Raw genomic sequence first — 24,376 nt, forward strand, 5'->3', positions numbered from 1 at the left:
AACCTACTTCCTTTTTCTGTGTAATAATAAAACCGTAATTTGTACTTGATCCCAACTAAGATATAATTAATCCTTATTGATGGTATAACCATCCTATTACAGTTATGAGACTTGTTATCCAGAATGCTCAGGACCTGGTGCTTTCTGGATAACAGATCTTTCTGTAATTTGAATCTTCATTCCTTAAGTCTACTAGAAAATCATATAAGCATTAAATAAACCCAATAGGTTGGTTTTGCCTCCAATAAGGATGAATTATATCTTAGTTGGGATCAAGTGCAAGCGACTGTTTTATTATTACACAGAAAAAGGAAATCATTTTTAAAAATCTGGATTATTTGGATAAAATCGAGTCTATGGGAGATGGTCTTTATGTAATTCGGAGCTTTCTGGATAATGGGTTTCCGGATAACATCCCATACCTGTACTTTTATTTAATGTTCAGATGATTTTTATCAGACTAAGGGGGTTATTTATTAAAGTCCAAATGCCAAATTGCCAAATACTTTTTTTTTCATTTATTTTTTTTATTGTTTTTACTATAAAATCCAAAATTTTATGGGTCCCATACCTGTATTAAAAAGTTGTATTGCTGGGTGACCTGAACGGACCAATGGGTCTTTCATTGTGTGGTCAACTCTATCCCTTTTTTAGCATATTGCTGATGTGCTTTCATATGCTGATTTTCCTCCTTCTAACTCTTTAGCTTTCCCTTATAAAAAAAACAAATGCTCTGTAAGGCTACAAATGTATTGTTATTGCTACTTTTTATTTCTCATCTTTATATTCAGGCCTCTCTTATTCATATTCCAGTGTCTTATAAAATCAATGCATGGTTGCTAGGGTAAATTAGCAACCAGATTGCTGAAATTGCAAACTGGAGAGCTGCTGAATAAAAAGCTAAATAAGTCAAAAAACACAAATAATAACAAATGAACACCAATTGCAAATTGTCTCAGAATATCCCTCTTCATCATACTAACAGTTAAAGGAGAAGGAAGGCTCCAAGACAGTTTATTGTCAACAGATTAACCACAATAGTGCAAGCTAGAAAGCTATATTTATTCTGCAGAATGCTTTACCATACCTGAGTAAACCGCTCTAGACACTGTTTCTGTTTGTTTAGGATAGAAGCTGCCATATTAGCTTGGTGTGTCATCACTTCCTGCCTGAGTCTCTTCCTGCTCACTTACAGCTCTGAGCTTAGATTACAGCAGGGATGGGAGGAGGGAGGGAGAGAGGATCAAACGGAGCATGCTCAAGCCCAAGCCCTGGAGGTTTAAGCTGAAAACAGTTAGTCTGATTCAGAAGCCCATGAGTACACAATAGAAGGAAAGAAATGTGCTGTTTCTTTTGACAGAGGACTCAGAGCAGCATTACTTTGAGGGTTTACTGGTGTATTTATATAAACCTTTCTGATAAAGCTTACTTAATATTAGCTTTTCCTTCTTCTTTAACTCAAAGGTGAACAACCCCTTTAAACTGGCAGGCATATTTTATATAGTGTTTTACGTATGGGATCTTGAGACCAAACTTTTGCTTTCCTGACCAGTAGCTGATATTTATGGCCACCCTAACTTACTTGTCCCATTGATTCTGGCACTGCCAGTCTCATGGTTTTCCACATCTGATTCTTTTATAAGATAAATGGGGCCTCCAGTGGGACTGAGCTGCCACTGTTGTTGCTGATTGAAGCTGCTAAGGGATTAGTGTCCTCTATCTGATAGAGCCCGGGATTAGTATCAGAAATACATGTCTCCCTAAATCCTGCTGGTGCTGCCAAATTCATTAAATTGATGGGCGCATGCTCTGCTGGATTACTCTCCATTATCAATAATGTTCTGTTCAAGTCTAAGCCATTGCATTTCTAAGCATTACAGGTCCCTTTGCCAACCAAGCACATGCACTGCCCAAACTCCCATCTGTTGGCCGTGGCTCTAATGAAATGACCAGGGGGCGGCATATGCCATTGGAATCAATCTGTTCAGCCTCATGGTTACTGTAAAATCATAGTCTCGTATTTTGAAAGAGGGGTATTCTGATTTCTATTCAGTAAGGCCTGGTGCCCATTACATCATGGAACAATAGTGATATATTAAAGGGGCACCTTTAAATTGACTTTTTTATGTAATAGAATGGCTAATTCTAAGCAACTTTTCATTTGGCCATCATTTCTTCTTTTTTTTTTTTTATAGTTTTTGAATTATTTGCCTTCTTCATCTGACTTTTTTCAGCTTTCAAATGGGGTCAATGACCCTATCTAAAAAAAAAAACTAAAAAAAAACTGTGTACAAATGTATTGTTATTGCTGCTTTTTATTACTCCTCTTTCTATTCAGTCCGCTCCTATTCATATTCCAGTTTCCCATTGAAATCAGTGCATTGTTGCTAGGGGAATATCTGCTGAATAAAAAGCTAAATAAGTCAAAAACCACAAATATTCAAAAATGAAATCCAATTGCAAATTGTCTCAGAATATCCCTCTCTACATCATATTAACAGTTAATTTAAAGGTGAACTACTCCTTTAATGGAGCGGTAACACTAAAAAGTTACATTTACTTAGTTAAATGTCACACTGATATTATTTTATAGCCTTTAGGAGACCCAAGGGCTAAATGGGCCAGTGACATGATACAAAATGAAACTTTCCCAGGCATTCTGTTTCATTTCCTGGAGTCATACGATGCCTTTATTGATACTTTACTGAGTAGACAGGCAGATACTGCCTTCAGTAGCAAATACATGTACAGGTATGGCACCTGTTATCGAGATTGCTGGCGACCTGGGGTTTTCCAGATAACAGATCTTTCCTTAATTAGGATCTCCATAAGTCTACTAGAAAATCATGTAAACATTAAATAAACCCAATAGTCTGGTTTTGCTTCCAATAAGGATTAATTATATCTTAGTTGGGATCAAGTACAAGCGACTGTTTTATTATTACACAGAAAAAGGAAATCATTTTTAAACATTTGTATAAAATGGAGTCCATGGGAGATGGCCTTTCCGTAATTCTAAGCTTTCTGGATAACTGGTTTCCAAATAACGGATCCTATACCTGTACAAATAATTTCCATTAGTACCCTTTAACCCTTATGTATTACTTGTGTAAAGACCCCAGAGCTGGGGTCCCCAACCTTTTTTTACCCATGAGCAAAGTTCAGATGTAAAAAAGAGATGGGAGTAACATAAGCTTGAAAATGTCCCTGTGGGTGTCAAATAAGTGCTGTGATTGGCCATTTGGTAGCCCCTTAAGGTGGCCATAGACGTAACAATTACGATCCTTCTTGGAAAAGATTTTTCCAATAAAGATTGTTCGTTTCAATACACACGTGTAGAGCGGAATCGTCAGATATCCAAAAAATAGAATTCTACCTGTATTTGACGATTCAGCACTAACAATGGCCGATGTTTCGGAGCCTTCAAAGGCACCTGATCAAAATTTTCCGTTAAGTAAAGGTGGCCATACACGGGCCGATAAAAGCTGCCGACAGACCGTGTCGGCAGCTTATTGGCCCGTGTATGGGGCCCCACAACGGGCTTCACCGATCAAGATCTGGCCGAAAGTCGGCTAGATCTCGATCGGATGGGACAGAAAATCCCGTCGGATCGCAGGCCGCATCTATTCGTTGATGCGGTCCCGCGATCCGACCGCCCGTTTGGGCATCGTTAGGATCCGATCGTTGGGCCCTAGGGCCCACGATCGGATCAACCGATATTGCCCACCTCAAGGTGGGCATATCGGAGGGAGATCCGCTTGTTTGGCGACATCGCCAAACGAGCGGATCTCTCCATGTATGGGCACCTTAAGATCGACTAGCTGACCGATATCCAAGTCTTCTGCCAATATCGGTCAGCTCTTTTCTCACCACACATGCACCAAGTATCGTACGACAATTTGTTTTGTACGATATTATCTGTGCGTCTATCTCCACCTTTATGCAACCAAAACTTACCTCCAAGCCTTTGCTCACGAGCCACTGGTTGGGGATCACTGCCCTAGTTGGAAAAATCCTTACATTAAAGGGATCCTGTCATCGGAAAACATGTTTTTTTCAAAACGCATCAGTTAATAGTGCTGCTCCAGCAGAATTCTGCGCTGAAATCCATTTCTCAAAAGAGCAAACAGATTTTTTATATTCAATTTTGAAATCTGACATGGGGCTAGACATTTTGTCAATTTCCCAGCTGCCCCTGCTCATGTGACTTGTGCCTGCACTTTAGGAGAGAAATGCTTTCTGGCAGGCTGCTGGTTTTCCTTCTCAATGTAACTGAATGTGTCTCAGTGGGACCTGGATTTTACTATTGAGTGTTGTTCTTAGATCTACCAGGCAGCTGTTATCTTGTGTTAGGGAGCTGCTATCTGGTTACCTTCCTATTGTTCTTTTGTTTGGCTGCTGAGGGGGAAAGGGAGGGGCTGATATCACTCCAACTTGCAGTAAAGAGTGATTGAAGTTTATCAGTCACATGACTTGGGGCAGCTGGGAAATTGACAATATGTCTAGCCCCATGTCAGATTTCAAAATTGAATATAAAAAAATCTGTTTTCTCTTTTGAGAAATGAATTTCAGTGCAGAATTCTGCTGGAGCAGCACTATTAACTGATTCATTCTGAAAAAATATAATTCTCATGACAGTATCCCTTTAAATCTTAAGGGATCATCATCCTCCTCATCATATATTTATTTCTATAGCACCAGCAAATTCTGCAGCACTTTACAATAATCTCCTGGAAACCTCTGCCAGGCTGCCTGCTCTGCTCCAACCCTGCTAATCTGCAAACATTAAAAGAGAATAATATAGTCATAATTCTAAAGTGCTGCAGCTTCTGGGAATCACCGGGACTGTAACGTAATTGTTCCAGCATGACAATTGCCATTGAGCTACCTGAAGCCAACGAAAGGACACAGTATGGGCAAGAAGCCCGCGGACCTCCTACTGAGTTCATATTCTGGATTTTAGATTTCTGGCAGGGAAACCAGGAGATGCCGCACACACGGCTTTTTATAGAGCAGATTTGAATCCAGAAAGGTTTTAGCAAATAGAGCAGTCGTACGGTTATTTTAATTACTGGTTAGCAAATCCTACACTGACATTTTAATCATTTTATTATGACTTTATTGCACGTACCCTTAGGTGAAATCAGGTTAAAAGCTCAGCTTAAGCTTAGACCAAGGGTCAGAAGATTGGGGTGATGGTTAAACCTGATGTTCCCGTGTATGGGGTTGCCAGTTTGCAGCCCTCCAGCTGTGACAGTAAAACAGCAGCCAGTTACAATATAATATGATGTCTCCAATTGTGCTTAAAGGAGAAGGAAAGGTTAAAACTAAGTAAGCCTTATCAGAAAGGTCCATCTAAATATACCATGCTGCTCTGAGTCCCCTGTCAAAAGAAACACTGCATTTCTTACCTTCACATGGGCTTCTGTATCAGACTTCCTGCCTTCAGCTTAAACCTCATTGCCCTGGGCAAGAGCATGCTCAGTTTGTTCCTCTTCCCCCCCCCCTCCCTTCTCTACTGTAATCTGAGCCCAGAGCAGGGAGAGACTCAGGCAGGAAGTGATGTCACACCATGTTAATACTGCAGCTCCTATTCTAAACAAACAGAGAGTTTCTAGAGCTTTTTACTCAGGTATGGTAAAACATTCTACAGAATAAATATAGCATTCTAGCTTGTACTATTGCAGCTAATCTATTGGCAATAAAATGCCTCCGTAGCTTTCCTTCTCCTTTAAGGGGGGGGTTCACCTTTAAGTTAAATTTTAGTATGTTATAGAATGGCCAATTCTAAGCAACTTTTCAAGTGGCCTTAATTTTTTCTTTTTTATACTTTTTGAATGATTTGCCTTCTTCTTCTGACTCTTTTCAGCCTTCAAATGGGGGGTCACTGACCCCACCTAAAACAAATGCTCTGTAAGGCTACAAATGTATTATTATTGCTACATAAGAAAGAGGTCCCTGGAAATGCAAGAATATGAGCAAAGGGGATTAATATACAATTTAGCGAGATCCTTCCAGATGTTACTGAACTAAAACTCCCAGCAGCTGAATTGCCACGTCTTTGGTTTTCTCTGAGAAAGAAAAGTCACCCTGTTTATCTGAGTAGATGAGTATCGGGAAGTAGCAATAAAAGCTTAATTAGGGCCCGCAGCTGACATGTCTGATAGTGCAACATTGATCCTCTGTTTGTTTTGTCACAGATCCAAACTCAGCCTGTTCCAGTCCAGGATAAGCTTACAGAAGGCAAACGTAAAGGTAAGTGTCATGGACTCTCAGCTCACCCTCCTGCCGTGCATTCAACTTTCCCTTTTGGGAAAACTTTCCCATGCTTCTGGAATCACAGACTGACTCCCTTCTATCCCCTGCAGCTTTTGGAGCTGAGTTCAATAAACTTTGCATTGCATAGCATTGTCTCACATTCACTAGGGAGACTCCTGCACGAGGCAGACTCCTGTACTAGTGAAGTAACATGGCGACCCGCATCTACATCTTAAAATGCATACAGATTTTAGCCTGAAAATTCTGGACTGCATTTTTGGCAGACGGGGTGCCACTGATGATGGGTATCTGGTGTCAACCGAGAAAATCCCATGGGTGGCATTAGGGCCACGGGTTGGGCATCTATGCACTAGCTGCATTATGCTAACCATCTTGTCACGGTTGCATGGAGAAGGATCCAGCACTTCCTTTAACCCTTTCACCGCCGGACCATTTTGTCTTGGCTCACACAGGCCTGGCTTAGATCAAAGGGGAATGTAGAAGGATAGAATCTGTGGCCCTAAGAGTCAAGCACTTGGCAGCAGATTTTGTGCCCCAGTAGCTCCCCATCTTCTTTTCTGCTGATTCACTGATTCACATGCTCTGTGCTGCTGTCACTTACTGAGCTTAGGGAGCCACTCACAATATACAGTACACATAGAATAGAAATGTCACAATATAAGGCTGATTAGTAATTAATACACATAATTACTACATGGCAGCACAGAAACCAGTGCAATTAGCATCAGAATTGAATAATCAGCAAACCTGTAGCATCAGCTTATATTACAGCCAGGGAAGCTCATTTTCTGCTGGATAATTAGTGACGAGCCCTAAGCTTAGCTTCTCAACAGCCAATCAGAGCCCACTGAGCATGTGAGTGTCACAGACCCTTTCCAAGATGGTGACCCCCTGTGACAAGTTTGAAGTCCTGGATCATTGCTGCTATTGACAAGCTCAAACTTAAGCCTTGTGCAATAAGTTCACTATATAGAAAATGGCATTTTTAGCCACATGCATTTTTAGGGTGTAGTTCTCCTTTAATGCCCATCTCTTTTCGTCCAGTTAAAAGCACGGAGATCCGAGTGCAACGCCAAAGCCACCCACGCCCGGAACGATTATCTGCTTACACTTGCAGCTGCCAATGCCCACCAGGACCGCTACTACCAGATTGATTTAGCCAACGCTATGAAGGTAAATTACCCAGAGACTGCTCTTTGCACACTGCTGGGTCCTTAGAGTTTTGTCCTCAAGTCTCGCCCTTTATTGTGCTGGAGTTCTAGTTCCCAGTAGGAGTTGGTGAAGTTCCTGTGGCTCACTTAGGTGGTGCTCTGTGGGTTTGAACTAGGGATGCACCGAATCCACTTTTTTGGATTCGGCCGAACCCCCGAATCCTTTGTGAAAGATTCGGCCGAATACCGAACCATATGCAAATTAGGGGTGGTAAGGGGAAAACATTTTTTACTTCCTTGTTTTCTGACAAAAAAGTCATGCAATTTCCCTCCCGCCCCTAATTTGCATATGCAAATTAGGATTTGGTTCGGCTTGGCAGAAGGATTCGGCCGAATCCGAATCCTGCTGAAAAAGGCCGAATCCCGAACCGAATCCTAGATTCGGTGCATCCCTAGTTTGAACCACAGCAATTCAGTGATTTCTGACTGTATGTATCTCCGTTCTGGTGTTTGTGCAGTGGGGGGTGATTTAATCCCACATTATGATTAGGCACTCCAGGCTTAAAGTGGAAATATTCTGTTTTATAATTAGGGATGCACCAAATCCAGGATTCAGTTTGGGGTTCATCCTTTTTTCAGCAGGATTTGGCCGAATCCTTGTGCTTGGCCAATCCAAAACCTATTTTGCATATGCAAATTAGGGGCGTCAAGGGAAATCGTGTAACTTTTTGTCACTAAACAAGGAAGCAATGGGGGACTTTATTATAATACACGTTTCAGTAAATAATGTGACAGAAATGACATCACTAAGCTCCGATTATAACCAATGACATCACTAAGCTAAGCACTCTTTATTAGTATATGATTTACTGGATATGTATGGCTCTTGTGTATTCTATGATAATGATTGTGATACTGTGGCAATGCAGCGCTACAGTGGAATGCACTAGTACAGGTATGGGATCCTTTATCTGGAAACCCATTATACAGAAAGCTCCGAATTACGGAAAGGCTGACTCCTTTATAATCAAATATTCCACATTTTTTAAAAATGATTTCCTTTTTCTGTGATAATAAAACAGTTGCTTGTACTTGATCCCAACTAAGATATAATTAATCCTTTATTGGAAGCAAAACCAGCCTATTGGCTTTATTTAATGTTTATATGGTTTTTAAGGTATGAAGATCCAAATTACAGAAAGATCCGTTATCTGGAAAACCCCAGGTCCCAAGCATAATAACTTGGATAACAGGTCCCATACCTGTATATGCTAGAGTAGCATTGGATGTTTCCCACACATTACCATTCGTTTGTAACCCTGTATCGACACATGACAGCAAAAAGAATTACATATTTACACATTTACATAGTTAAATCGAGTGTAAAAAGACAAAGTCCATCAAGTCCAACCCCTCCAAATGAAAACCCAGCCCCATACACACACCCCTCCCTACTGTCACATAAATGATATATCCCCATATCTATACTAACTATAGAGTTTAGTATCACAATAGCCTTTGTATTATGTCTGTCCAAGAAATCATCCAAGTCCCTCTTATAGTCATTAACTGAATCATCACCCGGCAGTGCATTCCCCAACCTCACTGTCCTCACTGTGATGAACCCCCTACTCTGTTCCTTTAAATGAAACTTCTTTTCCTCTAGTCTGAAGGGGAGGCCTCTGGTACGTGATTCTCTTTATGGGTAAAAAGGTCCCCTGCTATTTGTCTATAATGTCCTCTAATGTACTTGTAAAGTCTAATCATGTCCCCTCACAAGCGCCTTTTTTCCAGAGAAAACAACCCCAACCTTGTCAGTCTCCCCTCATAATTTAACTCTTCCCTCCCTCTAACCAGTTTAGTTGCACTTAGTCTCTGCACTCTCTCCAGCTCATTTATATCCCTCTTAAGGACTGGAGTCCAAAACTGCCCCCATACTCCAGATGAGGCCTCACCAGGGACCTATAAAGAGGCAGAATTATGTTTCATCCCTTGAGTTAATGCCCTTTTTTATACAAGAACTTTATTTGCTTTAGTAGCCACAGAATGACACTGCCCAGAATTAGACAACTTGTTATCTACAAAAACCCCAAGATCCTTCTCATTTAAGGAAACTCCCAACACACTGCCATTTAGTGTATAACTTGCATTTATATTATTTTTGCCAAAGTGCATAACCTGCATTTCTTTCTTATCACATGGCCAATTATTGAAAAGTAATGTATCATCCATCCATTTGCCTCTTTATCATCAGATGAGACACCCGTCACACACAGCAGGAAGGCCCATGGTTTGAAATCTCAACAGAAAAGATTGTATTGAGAATCTTCTTTATATGGAAATTGTTAAAGTAACTAGAAAAAAATTGTGTTTCAGGACCCAGTGCAATGTTCCTGCTGAATTGTGCCTATGGAATACCTATGCTGCCATAGTTTTATGGGATCTCCCTGTACAGACTATGAGCAAACTTAGGGGACTGTTCCTGCTGAATTGTGCTTAGTACAGGGAATACCTATGCTGCCATAGTTTTATGGGATCTCTGTACAGACTATGAGCAAATTTAGGGGCTGTTCCTGCTGAATTGTGCTTAGTACAGGGGATACCTCTGCTGCCATTGTTTTATGGGATCTCTCTGTACAGACTATGAACAAACTTAGGGACTGTTCCTGCTGAATTGTGCTTAGTACAGGGAATACCTATGCTGCCATAGTTTTATGGGATCTCTCTGTACAGACTATGAGCAAACTTAGGGGCTGTTCCTGCTGAATTGTGCTTAGTACAGGGAATACCTATGCTGCCATACTTTTATGGGATCTCTCTGTACAGACTATGAGCAAATTTAGGGGGAGCAAACTTCTGAATCGGGAAGAGGGCTATGGGATGTAAAGGAGAAGGTTTGGCCTAGCAGGCATTATAAGTTTAGGGAAGACTAAAGCTGAAAGCTTTGCTCCATGAGACCTGGGGAATAAAGGAAACTTGTTTTACATTTAGCCTTTTATTGTTTCAATGAGACAATATAAAGCACATTTTTGCATTCCTTGTTATTAGCATAGCATAAAATCAGCTGGAATCTATACATGAATGGGGTACATTGCATTGTGAGTGGGGATATGGCTTTAGTTTGCAGCAATATCGGCTTTTCTGGTCTTCCCGACTCCAGTGCTCGAGATCCTTTTGTTGGCACCTTCCCATTGGCAGGACTGCTGGCACCCTGGCTTTGATGGACTTGGCTCAGACTTCAGGACATCTGCAGCCTTTTGCCTCCAGTCAAGCAAGTGTATATTGGGCTCACAGCTGGGCACACAGGAGAGCTGCCCCGGCCGCTGGGAACGGAATCAATTCTGTAAGGAAAATGCAGCTAATCATTCAGGTTGGCACAGTAGCCTGAGGGCATTGCACTCTACTCCAGACTGACTCTTTTGTTATTCTATGCCAGTTATTTGCCTGTAATAATTATTTCTCCAGGTTTTCTATCAGTCAAATACGCACTTTTATCTTGCTTTGTGACTGTAAGCCTTTGGGGTTATTATGCCCCACTCCCATCAGCCGGGATCCTTATTTCCTGCCAGAATTTGTTGGTTTTTTTTTTTGTTTTTTTTTCCAAGAAATGTTTTCATTCTTTTTAGAAGCTTTTGTCGCCGTATTCCAGAATTTCTGGACTGGATCCAGTACAAATAACATACCACGAGTCTCGTTCCCGGCAACAATGGCCCCGGATCTATTTAGAGTTAAGAGCGGGAATCTGCTCCGATCTATAGAGATCTAATTGCTTTTTATCTTTGGTGGGTCCCTGATATTTCTCTTTTATTGTCGGGGATGGGGGGGGGTGTTGTTTATACATTATGTCTGATTCCACTTCCTCTGACCTTTGTGCTTCTAGGGTCACAGACAGTTTTAAGAGGTTACAGGGATCTAATTTGCTTCCCAACCTCATTGTTTTTATCCCAGGGCATAACATGAGGCAGGAGATTGGCGGTATGTTTGTGCAGGACTGTGTCCTATGGGGTGCAAGCGGGGTGACTTCTTTAGGGGCAGTCCCTTAGGGCAGAGACACACGGTCAGATTCTAGGAGATTAGTCACCCGGAGACAAATCTTCTCTTCTTCGGGGCGACTAATCTCCCTGAACTGCCTTCCCGCCGGCTAGAATGTTAATCTCCGACAGGATGGCACTAGGAAACTTCGAGCGACTTTGAACATTCAAACACAGGATACACAGTAGATAACAGATAAGTACTACTATAGTTTATATAAACAAGCTGCTGTGTAGCCATGGGGGCAGCCATTCAAGCACAGGATACACAGTAGATAACAGATAAGTACTACTATAGTTTATATAAACAAGCTGCTGTGTAGCCATGGGGGCAGCCATTCAAGCACAGGATACACAGTAGATAATAGATAAGTACTACTATAGTTTATATAAACAATCTGCTGTGTAGCCATGGGGGCAGCCATTCAAGCACAGTATACACAGTAGATAACAGATAAGTACTACTATAGTTTATATAAACAAGCTGCTGTGTAGCCATGGGGGCAGCAATTCAAGCACAGGATACACAGTAGATAACAGATAAGTACTACTATAGTTTATATAAACAAGCTGCTGTGTAGCCATGGGGGCAGCCATTCAAGCACAGGATACACAGTAGATAACAGATAAGTACTACTATAGTTTATATAAACAAGCTGCTGTGTATCAATGGTCGAAATTTAAAAAAGTTTATATGGCACAGGGTAAATAGTGGATAACACCATTATGTTCTGCAGAGCTTATCTGCTACTTGAGCCTTTTCTCCTTTGAATGGCTGCCCCCATGGCTACACAGCAGCTTGTTTATATAAAACTATAGTAGTGTTTCTGAAGCAAACAGATCAGTTTTAACAGAGCAGGGCAACAGTTCAGGATATTTTCATTACTTTAAAACCCTTTCATTTTTTGGTGTTACTGTTTCTTTAAATTGATCACTCAGGAGCACCGATCCAGTAGCAGTGGGCAGGCAGGGTGAATCCATCTTCAAAATGATTCATTCTCTCTCCCGCTCCCTGTGCATTAATCGGTGTTTCAGTTTTATAGGTCACTTCCCATTGCAGCATTGATACCTGTATAATTCCCAGCCTTCACCTCTTTGTCTCAAATGTCTCTTTATTTGGGATAAGATACAAAACAGCAGCAGGTTTGGCAGAATTTTAGGAGAATCCTGGGATTTATCTAAACAGTCAAGTAGCTGCTTCCCATAATTAGGTGCCGGCGGCGCTGTGTTGTTCCGCAGTCCCACCTGCGCTCGTTCCTTCCTCAAGCACCAGGATTCCCCCGGGGGTGACTGACAGTTTTACTAGCATGAGCTGACAGACTGCCAAAGCAAACATGTTCTCAGTACATTAGATATATGTGTGAGCTATTTCTCAGCCCACTGCAACATTCCACCATATAACCGGCTCCCGGGAGCAACAACGTGTGGCACACATGGGAGGTATCAGCCTAAAACCCCTGACTAGTTATTAACATTTGCTCCCAACATTTGCTACCATCCAGACTGTCCCTTTAAAGGAACTGTTCACCTTTAAATGAACTGTTGGTATGATGCAGAGAGTAATATTCTGAGACAATTTGCAATTGGTCTTAATTTTTTATTATTTGTGGTGTTATTTTGCTTTTTATTCAGCAGCTCTCCAGTTTGCAGTTTCAGCCATCTGGTTGCTACAGTCCAAATTACCCTAGCAACCATGAGTTGAATAAGAGACTGAAAAGAAGAGTATTAAAAAGTAGCAATAACTATAAGGGGCAGATTTATTAAGGATCAAAGTGAAAGTTTTTTTTGTCAAAACTCAAATTCTAAATTGTGAATTATCCAAACTCTAGTCAAGTTTTTTTTCAATTTTGTCATATTCTGGCCCTTTAAGAACTCAAATTAGACTATTCGCCACCTTAAACCTGCCAAATTGCTGTATAAGTCAATGGGAGAGCTCCAGGGATCAGTTTGGGGATGTTTGCAGCCTTCCTGACATTCAAGTATTGGTTAATTTGATTCGTGTTTTTCTAATTCTAATTCAATTCGTCCGAGCTAAGAAAATTAGATTTTATTAATACATTTAGATTGGTCAAATTTCAAGTTTATGGGAGTTTCAAAAATCTCACATGAATTCGAAATTCGACTCTTGATAAATCTGCCTCTAAATGTGAAGCCTTAGGGCAGAGACACACGCTCAGATTCGGGGAGATAAGTCGTCTGGCGACAAATCTCCTCTTCTTCAGGGGCGACTAATATTCTAAGCGCTTCATTTTCCGAAGTTTCCTGGTGAGGAAAATGAAGTGCTCCGAGTGCCGTCCAGCGACTAATCTCCCAGAATCTGAGCGTGTGTCTCTGCCCGTACCTGCCTGAAGCCTGCCCTCCTTCCATCCTCCCGCACCCGCCTACCGGCTTTCTTTTATAGACCTGCCCTGCCAATGATGTCACAAAAGGGGCAGGGCAAGCAGGCACAGCGTCTATAAAAGCAGAACCCAGAAATCAACAAGATGGTGACCCCCTGTGGCCAACTTTGAAATCATAAATCATTTGTTTGATTAGGCTTGTGGTGCAGTAAATTCATGTTTATGTTTAGTATACAAAATACAGCATTTCTAGCCTTATTCTATTTTACACTTTCCTTGTCCTTTAATGAAATAGCAGATCATCTTTGATCCTCTTTTTTTATTATTATCTTGTGCTGGGAGGGAATTTCACTGGGTGGGAGGGAGCCTTGGTCATCTTTTTACAGGTCACTGACCCACTCACACATACAAACACACACCCACCTTAGTCACACGCACATGGTACGTCCTGGGAGGAAATGATTAATCGTATTGGTTATACAGTGACCAAGCAGAAAATACCACCAGGAAGGGGGGGGGGTTGCAAATTATATTTTATCCAGTGTCAGCAAGTGTATTGTTTTTGCATCAATTTCCTCCCTTTCCCCCTTGGTTGTATCCCTGTAATTGTAACTTATTTTGCTTTTCTGCATTTCTAGTGGTTAGACCATGCCTGCCTCCAGATGCCAGAGGTTTCCAGAGAGCAGTAGTCGTAGGGCCCCACAGGCAGGGCCACCGTTAGTCGTGACTCTACATTCCTTACAGGGGTTGTTCACCTTTAAGTTAACTTTTAGTAGAGAGGGATATTCTGAGACAATTTGCAATTGGTTTTCATTTTTTCTTATTTGCAAGTTTTGACTTATTTAGCTTTTTATTCTGCAGCTCTCCAGTTTGCAAATTCAGCAATCTGGTTGCTAAGGCCCAAATAACCCTAGCAACCATGAGTTGATTTGAATAAGAGACTGGAATATGAATAGGAGAGGCCTGAACAGAAAGAGGAGTAATAAAAAGTAGGGATGCACCTTATCCACTATTTTGGATTCGGCCGAACCCCGAATCCTTCCCGAAAGATTCGGCCAGATACCGAACCTGAATCTGAATCCTAATTTGCATATGCAAATTAGGTGTGGGAAGGGGAAAACATTTTTTACTTCCTTGTTTTGTGACAAAAAGTCACGCGATTTCCCTCCGGCCCCTGATTAGCGTATGCAAATTAGGCTCAGAATCCTGCTGAAAAAGGCCGAATCCTGGATTTAGTGCATCCCTAATAAAAAGTAGCAATAACAATACATTTGTAGTCTTACAGAGTGTTTGTTTTTTTAGATGGGGTCAGTGACTCCAATTTGATAGCTGGAAAGAGTCAGAAGAAGGCAAGTAATTTAAAAACTATAAGATAAAATGCAGACCAATTAAAAAGTTGCTTAGAATTAGCCATTCTGTATCATGCTAAAGCTAACTTAAAGGAGAAGGAAAGCTACAGAGGCATTTTATTGCTAATAGATTAGCTGTAATAGTGAAAGATAAAATGCTATATTTATTCTGCAGAATGCTTTACCATTTAGCTCTCTGTTTGTTTAGGATAGCAGCTGCCATATTAGTTTGGTGTGACATCACTTCCTGCCTGAGTTTCTCCCTGCTCACTCATAGCTCTGGGCTCAGATTACAGCAGGGAGAGAGGAGCAAACTGAGCATGCTCAAGCCCTAGCCCTGGAGGTTTAAGCTGAAAACAGGAAGTCTGATACAGAAGCCCATGAGTACACAATAGAAGGAAAGAAATGTGCTGTTTCTTTTGACAGAGGACTCAGAGCAGCATTACTTTGAGGGTTTACTGGTGTATTTATATAGACCTTTCTGATAAAGCTTACTTACTTTTAGCCTTTCCTTCTCCTTTAAATGCGAACCACCCCTTTAATGTTTGTATTTTAATGATCTAAGAGTGTCAAACTTGTGGCCCTTTACAGTACAACTCCCAGGACACATGTTGGGAGTTGTGCCTCAACAAGGGACGGATATAAAGTGCCATTACTGCAGTGTTGCCTTGCTGTCACCCATTTTTGCAGCACCCTAAAGAAACCCAGGCAGCAGCACATCGCTGAAGTTGGGTAAAGAAAATCTGAAATTTGTGATTATGAGGTTTTCATGTGTTTGCTAAAGGTAATATCTGATCCAAGGGCCCCTTTGAATGTTGCCCAAGAAAAAGGCCTTCTCTTCCCTAAGCAAAGTGGCAATGGAGAATAGACACAGGTCCCCTCCTATTCTTTCCTGTGTTTTCTGATCCTGAATGATGGTCCTTTCTCTGCTACCCAATGGCTTAAACTGCATGCTGGGAGAGTTAGTTCCAATAGGGTAACTGCTCCTCATGATACAGGGGAATGAGGCTGGAACGTGTTTATAGGGAGGGGGGCACCCTAAAGTGAGTGCAGTCAGTGCTCTCCGTCTCTCCTCTCTGTACAGAACAGCTGTTAAGAAGGTGCTGAGTGTAAACTTTAGGAATTGCATTTCTTTGCATTTCTGCATAGCAGCGTCCCCCCGGGCTGAATATCGTGTATTTATCCAGTAGTTTATCTTGGCGACGGGCAACATTAGGTCCCTGCCTACTGACGGAGATTCTGAAAGGGGTTTCTGTTACATCAACATCGAGCACTGGGGAAGGGAAGGAGCACCTGGAGACTCTGTGCTCTCAGGTATGTGCAGGGTGTAACCACAGCTGGGATGATGATCCTGGTGGCTTTGTTTTCCTTTAAAGGAGAACTAAAGCCTAACTAAAGAAGTAGCTAGAAATGTTGTACATGATGTTTTGTGCTTCTGTACCAGCCCAAGGCAACCACATCCCTTTAGCAGTAAAGATCTGTCTCCAAAGATGCCCCAGTAGCTCCCCATCTTCTTTTCTGCTGATTCACTGATTCACATGCTCTGTGCTGCTGTCACTTACTGAGCTTAGGGAGCCACTCACAATATACAGTACACATAGAATAGAAATGTCACAATATAAGGCTGATTAGTAATTAATACACATAATTACTACATGGCAGCACAGAAACCAGTGCAATTAGCATCAGAATTGAATAATCAGCAAACCTGTAGCATCAGCTTATATTACAGCCAGGGAAGCTCATTTTCTGCTGGATAATTAGTGACGAGCCCTAAGCTTAGCTTCTCAACAGCCAATCAGAGCCCACTGAGCATGTGAGTGTCACAGACACTTTCCAAGATGGTGACCCCCTGTGACAAGTTTGAAGTCCTGGACAGAGAGCATAGTGTTCCTATAGGAAGTGCTTTTCCTGCTCCACCCTACTCCAGATGTGCAGCATTGCCGTCTTGGCTCCATTTTTTGACGGCCATGTGATAATTTTTTCAGGTTTCAGTTCATTTTGAAAATTTTACATGTAAAATTTACAACTTCAGCACTTCCCTATCAGCTAGACCGTTGATGCAGTACAAGTCCCAGCAACCCCTGAGTGTTAGTTCTAGTTCATCTTCAGCTATAGGGCTGCACAGGGAAAAATCTCATATTTAATATAAATTTTATTAAATATACTGTACTTGGGCTGCATACACCTCAATAACAAGGTAAGGAAATGAAACTAGAACCCTTAAAGGATAAGTAAACCTTTAAAATAAGTGAATGTAAAATTGATGAGGGGGCTATTCTAAGCACTTTTCTCATTTACATTCATTATTTATTTATTTTGTATTCCAAGATATTAAGGGATACATGTACTGTTAATATGAATGAATTTTGTTACAACAGCGCCACCTGCTGGACAGTTTCCCACCAGTCTGACCACCAAGTAGTCAAGGAAGTTGTCAGGAGAAAAAGAGGCTGCTCTGATGTTCTTCTGTTTAGGAAAGATGTGAGAAAGGTTTCTTATTTTATTCCGAACATCAGAGCAGACTCTATCTTTCTCTTGACTACTTGCTGGTCAGACTGGTGAGAAAATGAGCAGAAGGTGGCGCTGTTGTAACACAATTCATTCACATTAAAGGGATACACATCAAAACACATCAGTTAATAGTGCTACTCCAGCAGAATTCTGCCCTGCAATCAATTTGTCAAAAGAGCAAACAGATTTTTTTTTATATTCAATTTTGAAATCTGACATGGGGCTAGACATTTTGTCAATTTCCCAGCTGCCCCTGGTCATGTGACTTGTGCCTGCACTTTAGGAGAGAAATGCTTTCTGGCAGGCTGCTGTTTTTCCTTCTCAATGTAACTGAATGTGTCTCAGTGAGACATGGGTTTTTACTATTGAGTGTTGTTCTTAGATCTACCAGGCAGCTGTTATCTTGTGTTAGGGAGCTGCTATCTGGTTACCTTCCCATTGTTCTGTTGTTTGGCTGCTGGGGGGGAAAGGGAGGGGGTGATATCACTCCAACTTGCAGTACAGCAGTAAAGAGTGACTGAAGTTTATTAGAGCACAAGTCACATGACTGGGGGCAGCCGGGAAATTGACAATATGTCTAGCCCCATGTCGGATTTCTAAACTGAATATAATAAAATCTGTTTGCTCTTTTGAGAAATGGATTTCAGTGCAGAATTCTGCTGGAGCAGCACTATTAACTGATTCATTTTGAAAAAATGTTTTTTTCCCATGACAGTATCCCTTTAACAGTACATGTTAGAGTACTGCGCGGAACCAATTTCTAAGACCCAAACCGCATATTTACCCACTTTCACCCGCTACCCGACTCGGACCCGCAACTGCCTTATCCGCAACCCGCCGACCTCCACTTAAACAGGAAGTGATGGTGCTGCAAACCGCAAGTCTTCACGTCAAAGTGAGCGGGAACAGAAACAACTTTTGTATAACTTTAAAAGGAGTAAAATATAGACAATATTACATAAGATAAGAAATTTAGATCAGACCCGCGGGTACACACGCACCTGAAAATCCTCACCTTATTTCGCAGGGTGCCCGCTTTTTTGCGGCTAACCCGCGGGTGCCTGACCTGCTGTAGGACTCTGGTACAAAATAAATAATGAATATACTCTACATTACAAAGGTGCTTAGAATAGCCCCCTCATCAAATTAACATTCACTTATTTCTAAGGTTTAATTATCCTTTAAGTCATAGTTATAATGTATATACATGCCAGGGGTTGTTATTGTTATGATTGTGCTGGATGAAGGCTGATTTATGAATGGTTAGCTGTGTGCTGCTAAAGCGAGCTATTGGAAAGCAAATCGAAACCATACTCTGCCAATAAATCCTGCAGAAACAGAGAAATGAAACTCATCACCATGGTCACACGCAGGTACATGGTCTCACTCAAGGTGCTAGCTGCAGAGCCCAGCATGGGAGATGCACATATACTGCCACCTGCAGGTTGTTATAAACACTGCACCCACGGAATAAAAAATGTATATTGCGGTATTTCTGTACCATGAAGCACACACACCGCAAAGTCTCTTTAACAGGGTGGTTCGCCTTTAAGTTAACTTTTAGTATTTTATAGAATGGCTAATTCTAAGCAACTTTTCCATTGGTCTTTATTTTTTTATAGTTTTTGAATTATTTGTCTTCTTCTTCTGACTCTTTCCAGCTTTCAAATGGGGGTCACTGACCCCATCTAAAAGCCAAATGCTCTGTAAGGCTACACATTTATTATTACTACTTTTTATTACCCATCTTTCTATTCAGACCTCTCCTATTCATATTCCAGTCTCTTATTCAAATCAGAGCATGTTTTAGGGTAATTTGGACCCTAGCAACCACATAGCAGAAATTGCAAACTGGAGAGCTGCTAAATAAAAAGCTAAATAACTAAAAAAAACACAAATAATAAAAAATGAAAACCAATTGCAAATTATCTGATAATATTTCTCTTTACATTATACTAAAAGTTATTTAAAAGGTGAACAGCCCTTTTAATGATGGCAAAAATATTAATAGAATCTGGTTGCTGCTGGATTTTTTCATAGTATCCAAACTAAGTCACTTCAGTCTGGTCATTTGTGCATTAAGTGGAAGGTCTGGATCTCTTAAGACTTCTGTACACTGCTTGCCCACAACTACCATTGATCTCTGCTCTTCTGGATATAAATATTCTCAGTGTCCCTGAAAAAGCAGTACAGGAATGGGACCTGTTATCCAGAATGCTCGGGACCTGTTTTGCTTCCAATAAGGATTAATTATATCTTAGTTGGGATCAAGTAAAACCTACTGTTTTATTATTACAGAGAAAAAGGAAATTATTTTTTTAAAAAATTGATTAATTGGATAAAATGGAGTCTATGTAAGATGGCCTATGCGTAATTTGGAGCTTTCTGGGTAACATATTTCCAGATAATGGATCCCATACCTGTATTACAGTTATAATCAATGATGGCACAGACCCAATGTCACTAGGCGCCAAAGACCATAAGCTAAAGATTGTACATTAAGTGCATTTGCTATAGTTGTTGCACCCTAAAACACCCCTCTTATAACCTGCAATTCCTCACACCAGGAGAACCAAGGAAGCAGGAAAATCCCATGCACAATTACCGGCACTGAAAGTTATACTGTGCACGTTTGCTGTGCCTTTACCATGCAATAGCGTCTAAAGAATGTGGCTGCTGGAAGTTGTAGTTCATCAATAGCTGAAGTGTCGCAGGGTGGTCTGGATGTGAGCACTAAACTACCGGTGATAAAAGGAAGGTGTTGTTGCACTAGACCTATCCATTTAAGCCAAAGGGTAATGCTGGGAGTTGTAGTTCAGCAGCATCTAATAATGGATCACAGGATGCCTATTTCTACTGTTAAAAGAGTCTAGAATTTGAAAACCTAACCTTGCATATACAACTCCCAGCACCCCCTTGTAACTGAAGCTAAAAGCTCCCTCTTTAGCAATATTTGTTATTTAAACTGCTCTTTTGCCCCCCGGGCAGGGTCCCACGCTGTGCGCTCATGCAGGACCCCAACCTCTGTAAACGAAACTGAAATGTTTTCTCATTCTTTCTCTCTTTTGCGGAAGTCAGCCAGACCCAATATTACGCCTTGGCGGGCTCTGCGTGTTTTTTTAAACCCCATTGTTGGAATTCTTGTCTTCAAGGAAGTATCCGACTCACAGCAAAATACATAACGTATGAAGTCACGGCTTTAGCTGTGCGGCTGCACCTTTGTCAAGTGTCTGTTAAAATGAAGGACTGGCAGCTCATACGGAAAGACAGTTTGGAAATAGTGCTCAGCACCCACTGCAGATATCAGGGTTTTAGATTTAAGCCATATACCCACTACAATGCGATAGAATTTGAATTTTTTAGCAGTAGTTCCTAAATCAAGCATACATGACATATATATGGCTGAGATTCTAGCTATCTGTATAACAGAACATTCTGTCCCAGTGGCTGCACAGATCCTATCTGATCCCCATTGTAAGCAGCAGTCCTGTCCTGCTTTACGGCAGCTGAGATTCTAGCTATCTGTATAACAGAACATTCTGTCCCAGTGGCTGCACAGATCCTATCTGATCCCCATTGTAAGCAGCAGTCCTGCTCTGCTTTATGGCAGCTGAGATTCTAGCTATCTGTATAACAGAACATTCTGTCCCAGTGGCTGCACAGATCCTATCTGATCCCCATTGTAAGCAGCAGTCCTGCCCTGCTTTATGGCAGCTGAGATTCTAGTTATCTGTATAACAGAACATTCTGTCTCAGTGGCTGCACAGATCCTATCTGATCCCCATTGTAAGCAGCAGTCCTGTCCTGCTTTACGGCAGCTGAGATTCTAGCTATCTGTATAACAGAACATTCTGTCCCAGTGGCTGCACAGATCCTATCTGATCCCCATTGTAAGCAGCAGTCCTGCTCTGCTTTATGGCAGCTGAGATTCTAGCTATCTGTATAACAGAACATTCTGTCCCAGTGGCTGCACAGATCCTATCTGATCCCCATTGTAAGCAGCAGTCCTGCCCTGCTTTATGGCAGCTGAGATTCTAGTTATCTGTATAACAGAACATTCTGTCTCAGTGGCTGCACAGATCCTATCTGATCCCCATTGTAAGCAGCAGTCCTGTCCTGCTTTACGGCAGCTGAGATTCTAGCTATCTGTATAACAGAGCATTCTGTCCCAGTGACTGCACAGATCCTATCTGATCCCCATTGTAAGCAGCAGTCCTGTCCTGCTTTATGGCAGCTGAGATTCTAGCTATCTGTATAACAGAACATTCTGTCCCAGTGGCTGCACAGATCCTATCTGATCCCCATTGTAAGCAGCAGTCCTGTCCTGCTTTACGGCAGCTGAGATTCTAGCTATCTGTACTGCCCTGCTATGAGTGATGAGTAGCATTTCTGTGCACAATCCCAGATTCCAATAGAAAGCGGAGCGTGATTAATCTGCAAGTCTGACAGACGTCTATCATCGGATCTTAAATGTAAACAGCAGATGTCTTTGTCTCCCGCTTTTGTGATGGAAATTCCGGGTAGGGACGTCTGCACGGGGGACACTGTTTGCTATTCCGATATCCCACCACCGAGACTTGGCTAATTACCCAAGAGGAATGGGATGGGGATTGTGCCCCCAAATCATAATAAGAAGAGTAGAAATGCTCCCAGGCTAAGAAGAACGGGGGTTACATTTGTACAGGTTTCGGTTTCTTCAGTCTGGAAACAATCAGGAATGACTGGATTTAAAGGAACATTAATATGATGCTCTAGGGATTTTGGTAACAATATGTTTTTATTTCATATTGAGTATAACAAAGGATCTTCTGTAGTTACACTGTTGTGGGGGGGGGTTAGGGTGCTGGGAGTTGTACAGTCCTACTTGATATAGTTATGAGGCCCGACAAAGGCTGTTTGGAACAGAGAGAAAGTCTGCCCTGCCTGCAGTAGTGAGTGTGTATAGGCAATAACTTATTGGGGTCATTTAATTCATGTATAATAGGACCAAAAAAGTCTCACACTTACAGGTCTTATGAAGATAATAATGGTGTTTATTGAGCAATAATGGCTAACATTTCGGCTAGCACTCTAGCCTTTATCAAAGTACAAACAAACTAACTGCTACCTTTTAAGGGTTAGTTCACACAACGAGATCCGGGGAGATTTTGTTGCCTGGCGACTTCCAGTAGCGACAATCTCCCCGAACTGCCTCCTCGTGTCTTCCCATCCGCTATAATGAAAAGTTTCCTCGTGAGGCAACTTCAGGCGACTTCTAAAAACGCATCACTGCGTGTGCTTTAGCGCAGGCGACTTTTCATTATAGCGGATGGGAAGACACGAGGAGGCAGTTCGGGAGATTGTCGCCCAGGAGACGAGGCGATTAGTCACCAGGCGACAAAATCTCCCTGAATCGCCTCGTGTGAACTAACCCTAAAACCCCCAGTGGCGGGAAAAGGGAAGTGGTGACGTCACTATGCTATACTATGTATGGTATATGTTTGTTTAGTTAGTACATCATAGTGACATCACCACTTCCCCTTTCCCGCCACTGAGGCCTTTAAAAGGCTTGATTGGTCGTTCAGGCCTGTCAGTTGGCACCATACACAGGCCAATAAGCTTCCGAATCAGTACGTAGTCAGAACTTAATAGATGATAATACTACAGGTCTGTAAAATTCAAGCAATAGAAGTCACAGAAGGTGATTGGCTGCTTGTGATTGCTTTGAGAACAGCCAGTCACAGTCTGCCTTTCATGTTGGGATTGAGCTTTCATTGACTCCTCTATAGGCCCTCGACTTGACATGGACTGGACACCGTTTTAAATTATGTTTTCAATGTGATGTTTCTCCGAAACCAAGCCTGGATTTATGGAAAGAGCATCGTGCCTAGGAGGCAGCATTTTATTGGTTGACAGACTAAACCTACAGTTAAAACTGTTGACAAAGTTGCATCTCTGTTTATAGGGGTTTTATGATTAATTTCTGTATAATACACAAAAGCCATAATCATCTCCTTATAAACGGTGAGTAGTGATGTCATCAGTTATAAACGGTGAGTAGTGATGTCATCAGTTATAAACGGTGAGTAGTGATGTCATTTTTGTCACATGACTTACTAAAACTTGTGTATTATAATTAATAAAGTACCCCTTGTAGAAAAATATGAGGATATTAGAAGTCACCTCTGAGTTCCATGAACTGTATGGTCATGGAACACCTCATGACTTATAATATTTTACAATAGGGGGTACTATATTTACTATATATACAAAATGGTTTCTGATTTGCCCCCCCCCATGTTTAAAATCAACCCCTCTTGGTGACTATTTTGAAGTGAAGAATTGGTAGCTAAGTGCAGTTCTTTAATGGCTGTGTCCTCTACTCTCTAGGCACTGGATGGCAATGTGTACGATCATCTGAAGGACTATCTGACGGCTCTCAGCAGGACGGAACTAGAGAAGTGTCAGGCTGTGCAGAATACATTCCAGTATTTATTAGAAACCTCCAGTCGGGTAAGGATACATGTCCTGGGGTCATGCCCTGCCCCATAGCATCATTTTCTGTGTGTTACTGATTCAAATATGGAGCCTTCCATTTTTGGGAAGAAATATACTTTTGATAGATTTGCCACTTGCAGTTCCGCTTCTCACCACAGCTAATGACAACATTGAGGAGACGTGCAGCAAAACCAAAGGGACGTTTCAAGTGGGTATCTTGGATTATGGCATCTCCC

At 41.5% G+C, this 24,376-nt stretch overlaps 1 protein-coding gene across 5 annotated transcripts in view; it reads left to right on the plus strand.

The window, feature by feature from the left end:
* LOC108708818 (F-BAR and double SH3 domains protein 2) overlaps positions 1-24,376 on the plus strand; it is a 105,140-nt gene that overhangs the window by 49,998 nt on the left and 30,766 nt on the right. For all 5 annotated transcript variants that reach the window (XM_041582832.1, XM_041582830.1, XM_041582831.1 and 2 more), the window contains exons 7-9: positions 6,201-6,255; positions 7,324-7,452; positions 24,033-24,155. In XM_041582832.1, the coding sequence (XP_041438766.1) occupies positions 6,201-6,255; positions 7,324-7,452; positions 24,033-24,155 (307 nt within the window). The remainder of the gene's footprint in view (positions 1-6,200; positions 6,256-7,323; positions 7,453-24,032; positions 24,156-24,376) is intronic.

This window comes from Xenopus laevis, chromosome 2L (genome assembly GCF_017654675.1).
Source record: "Xenopus laevis strain J_2021 chromosome 2L, Xenopus_laevis_v10.1, whole genome shotgun sequence".
Classification (NCBI taxonomy): domain Eukaryota; kingdom Metazoa; phylum Chordata; class Amphibia; order Anura; family Pipidae; genus Xenopus; species Xenopus laevis.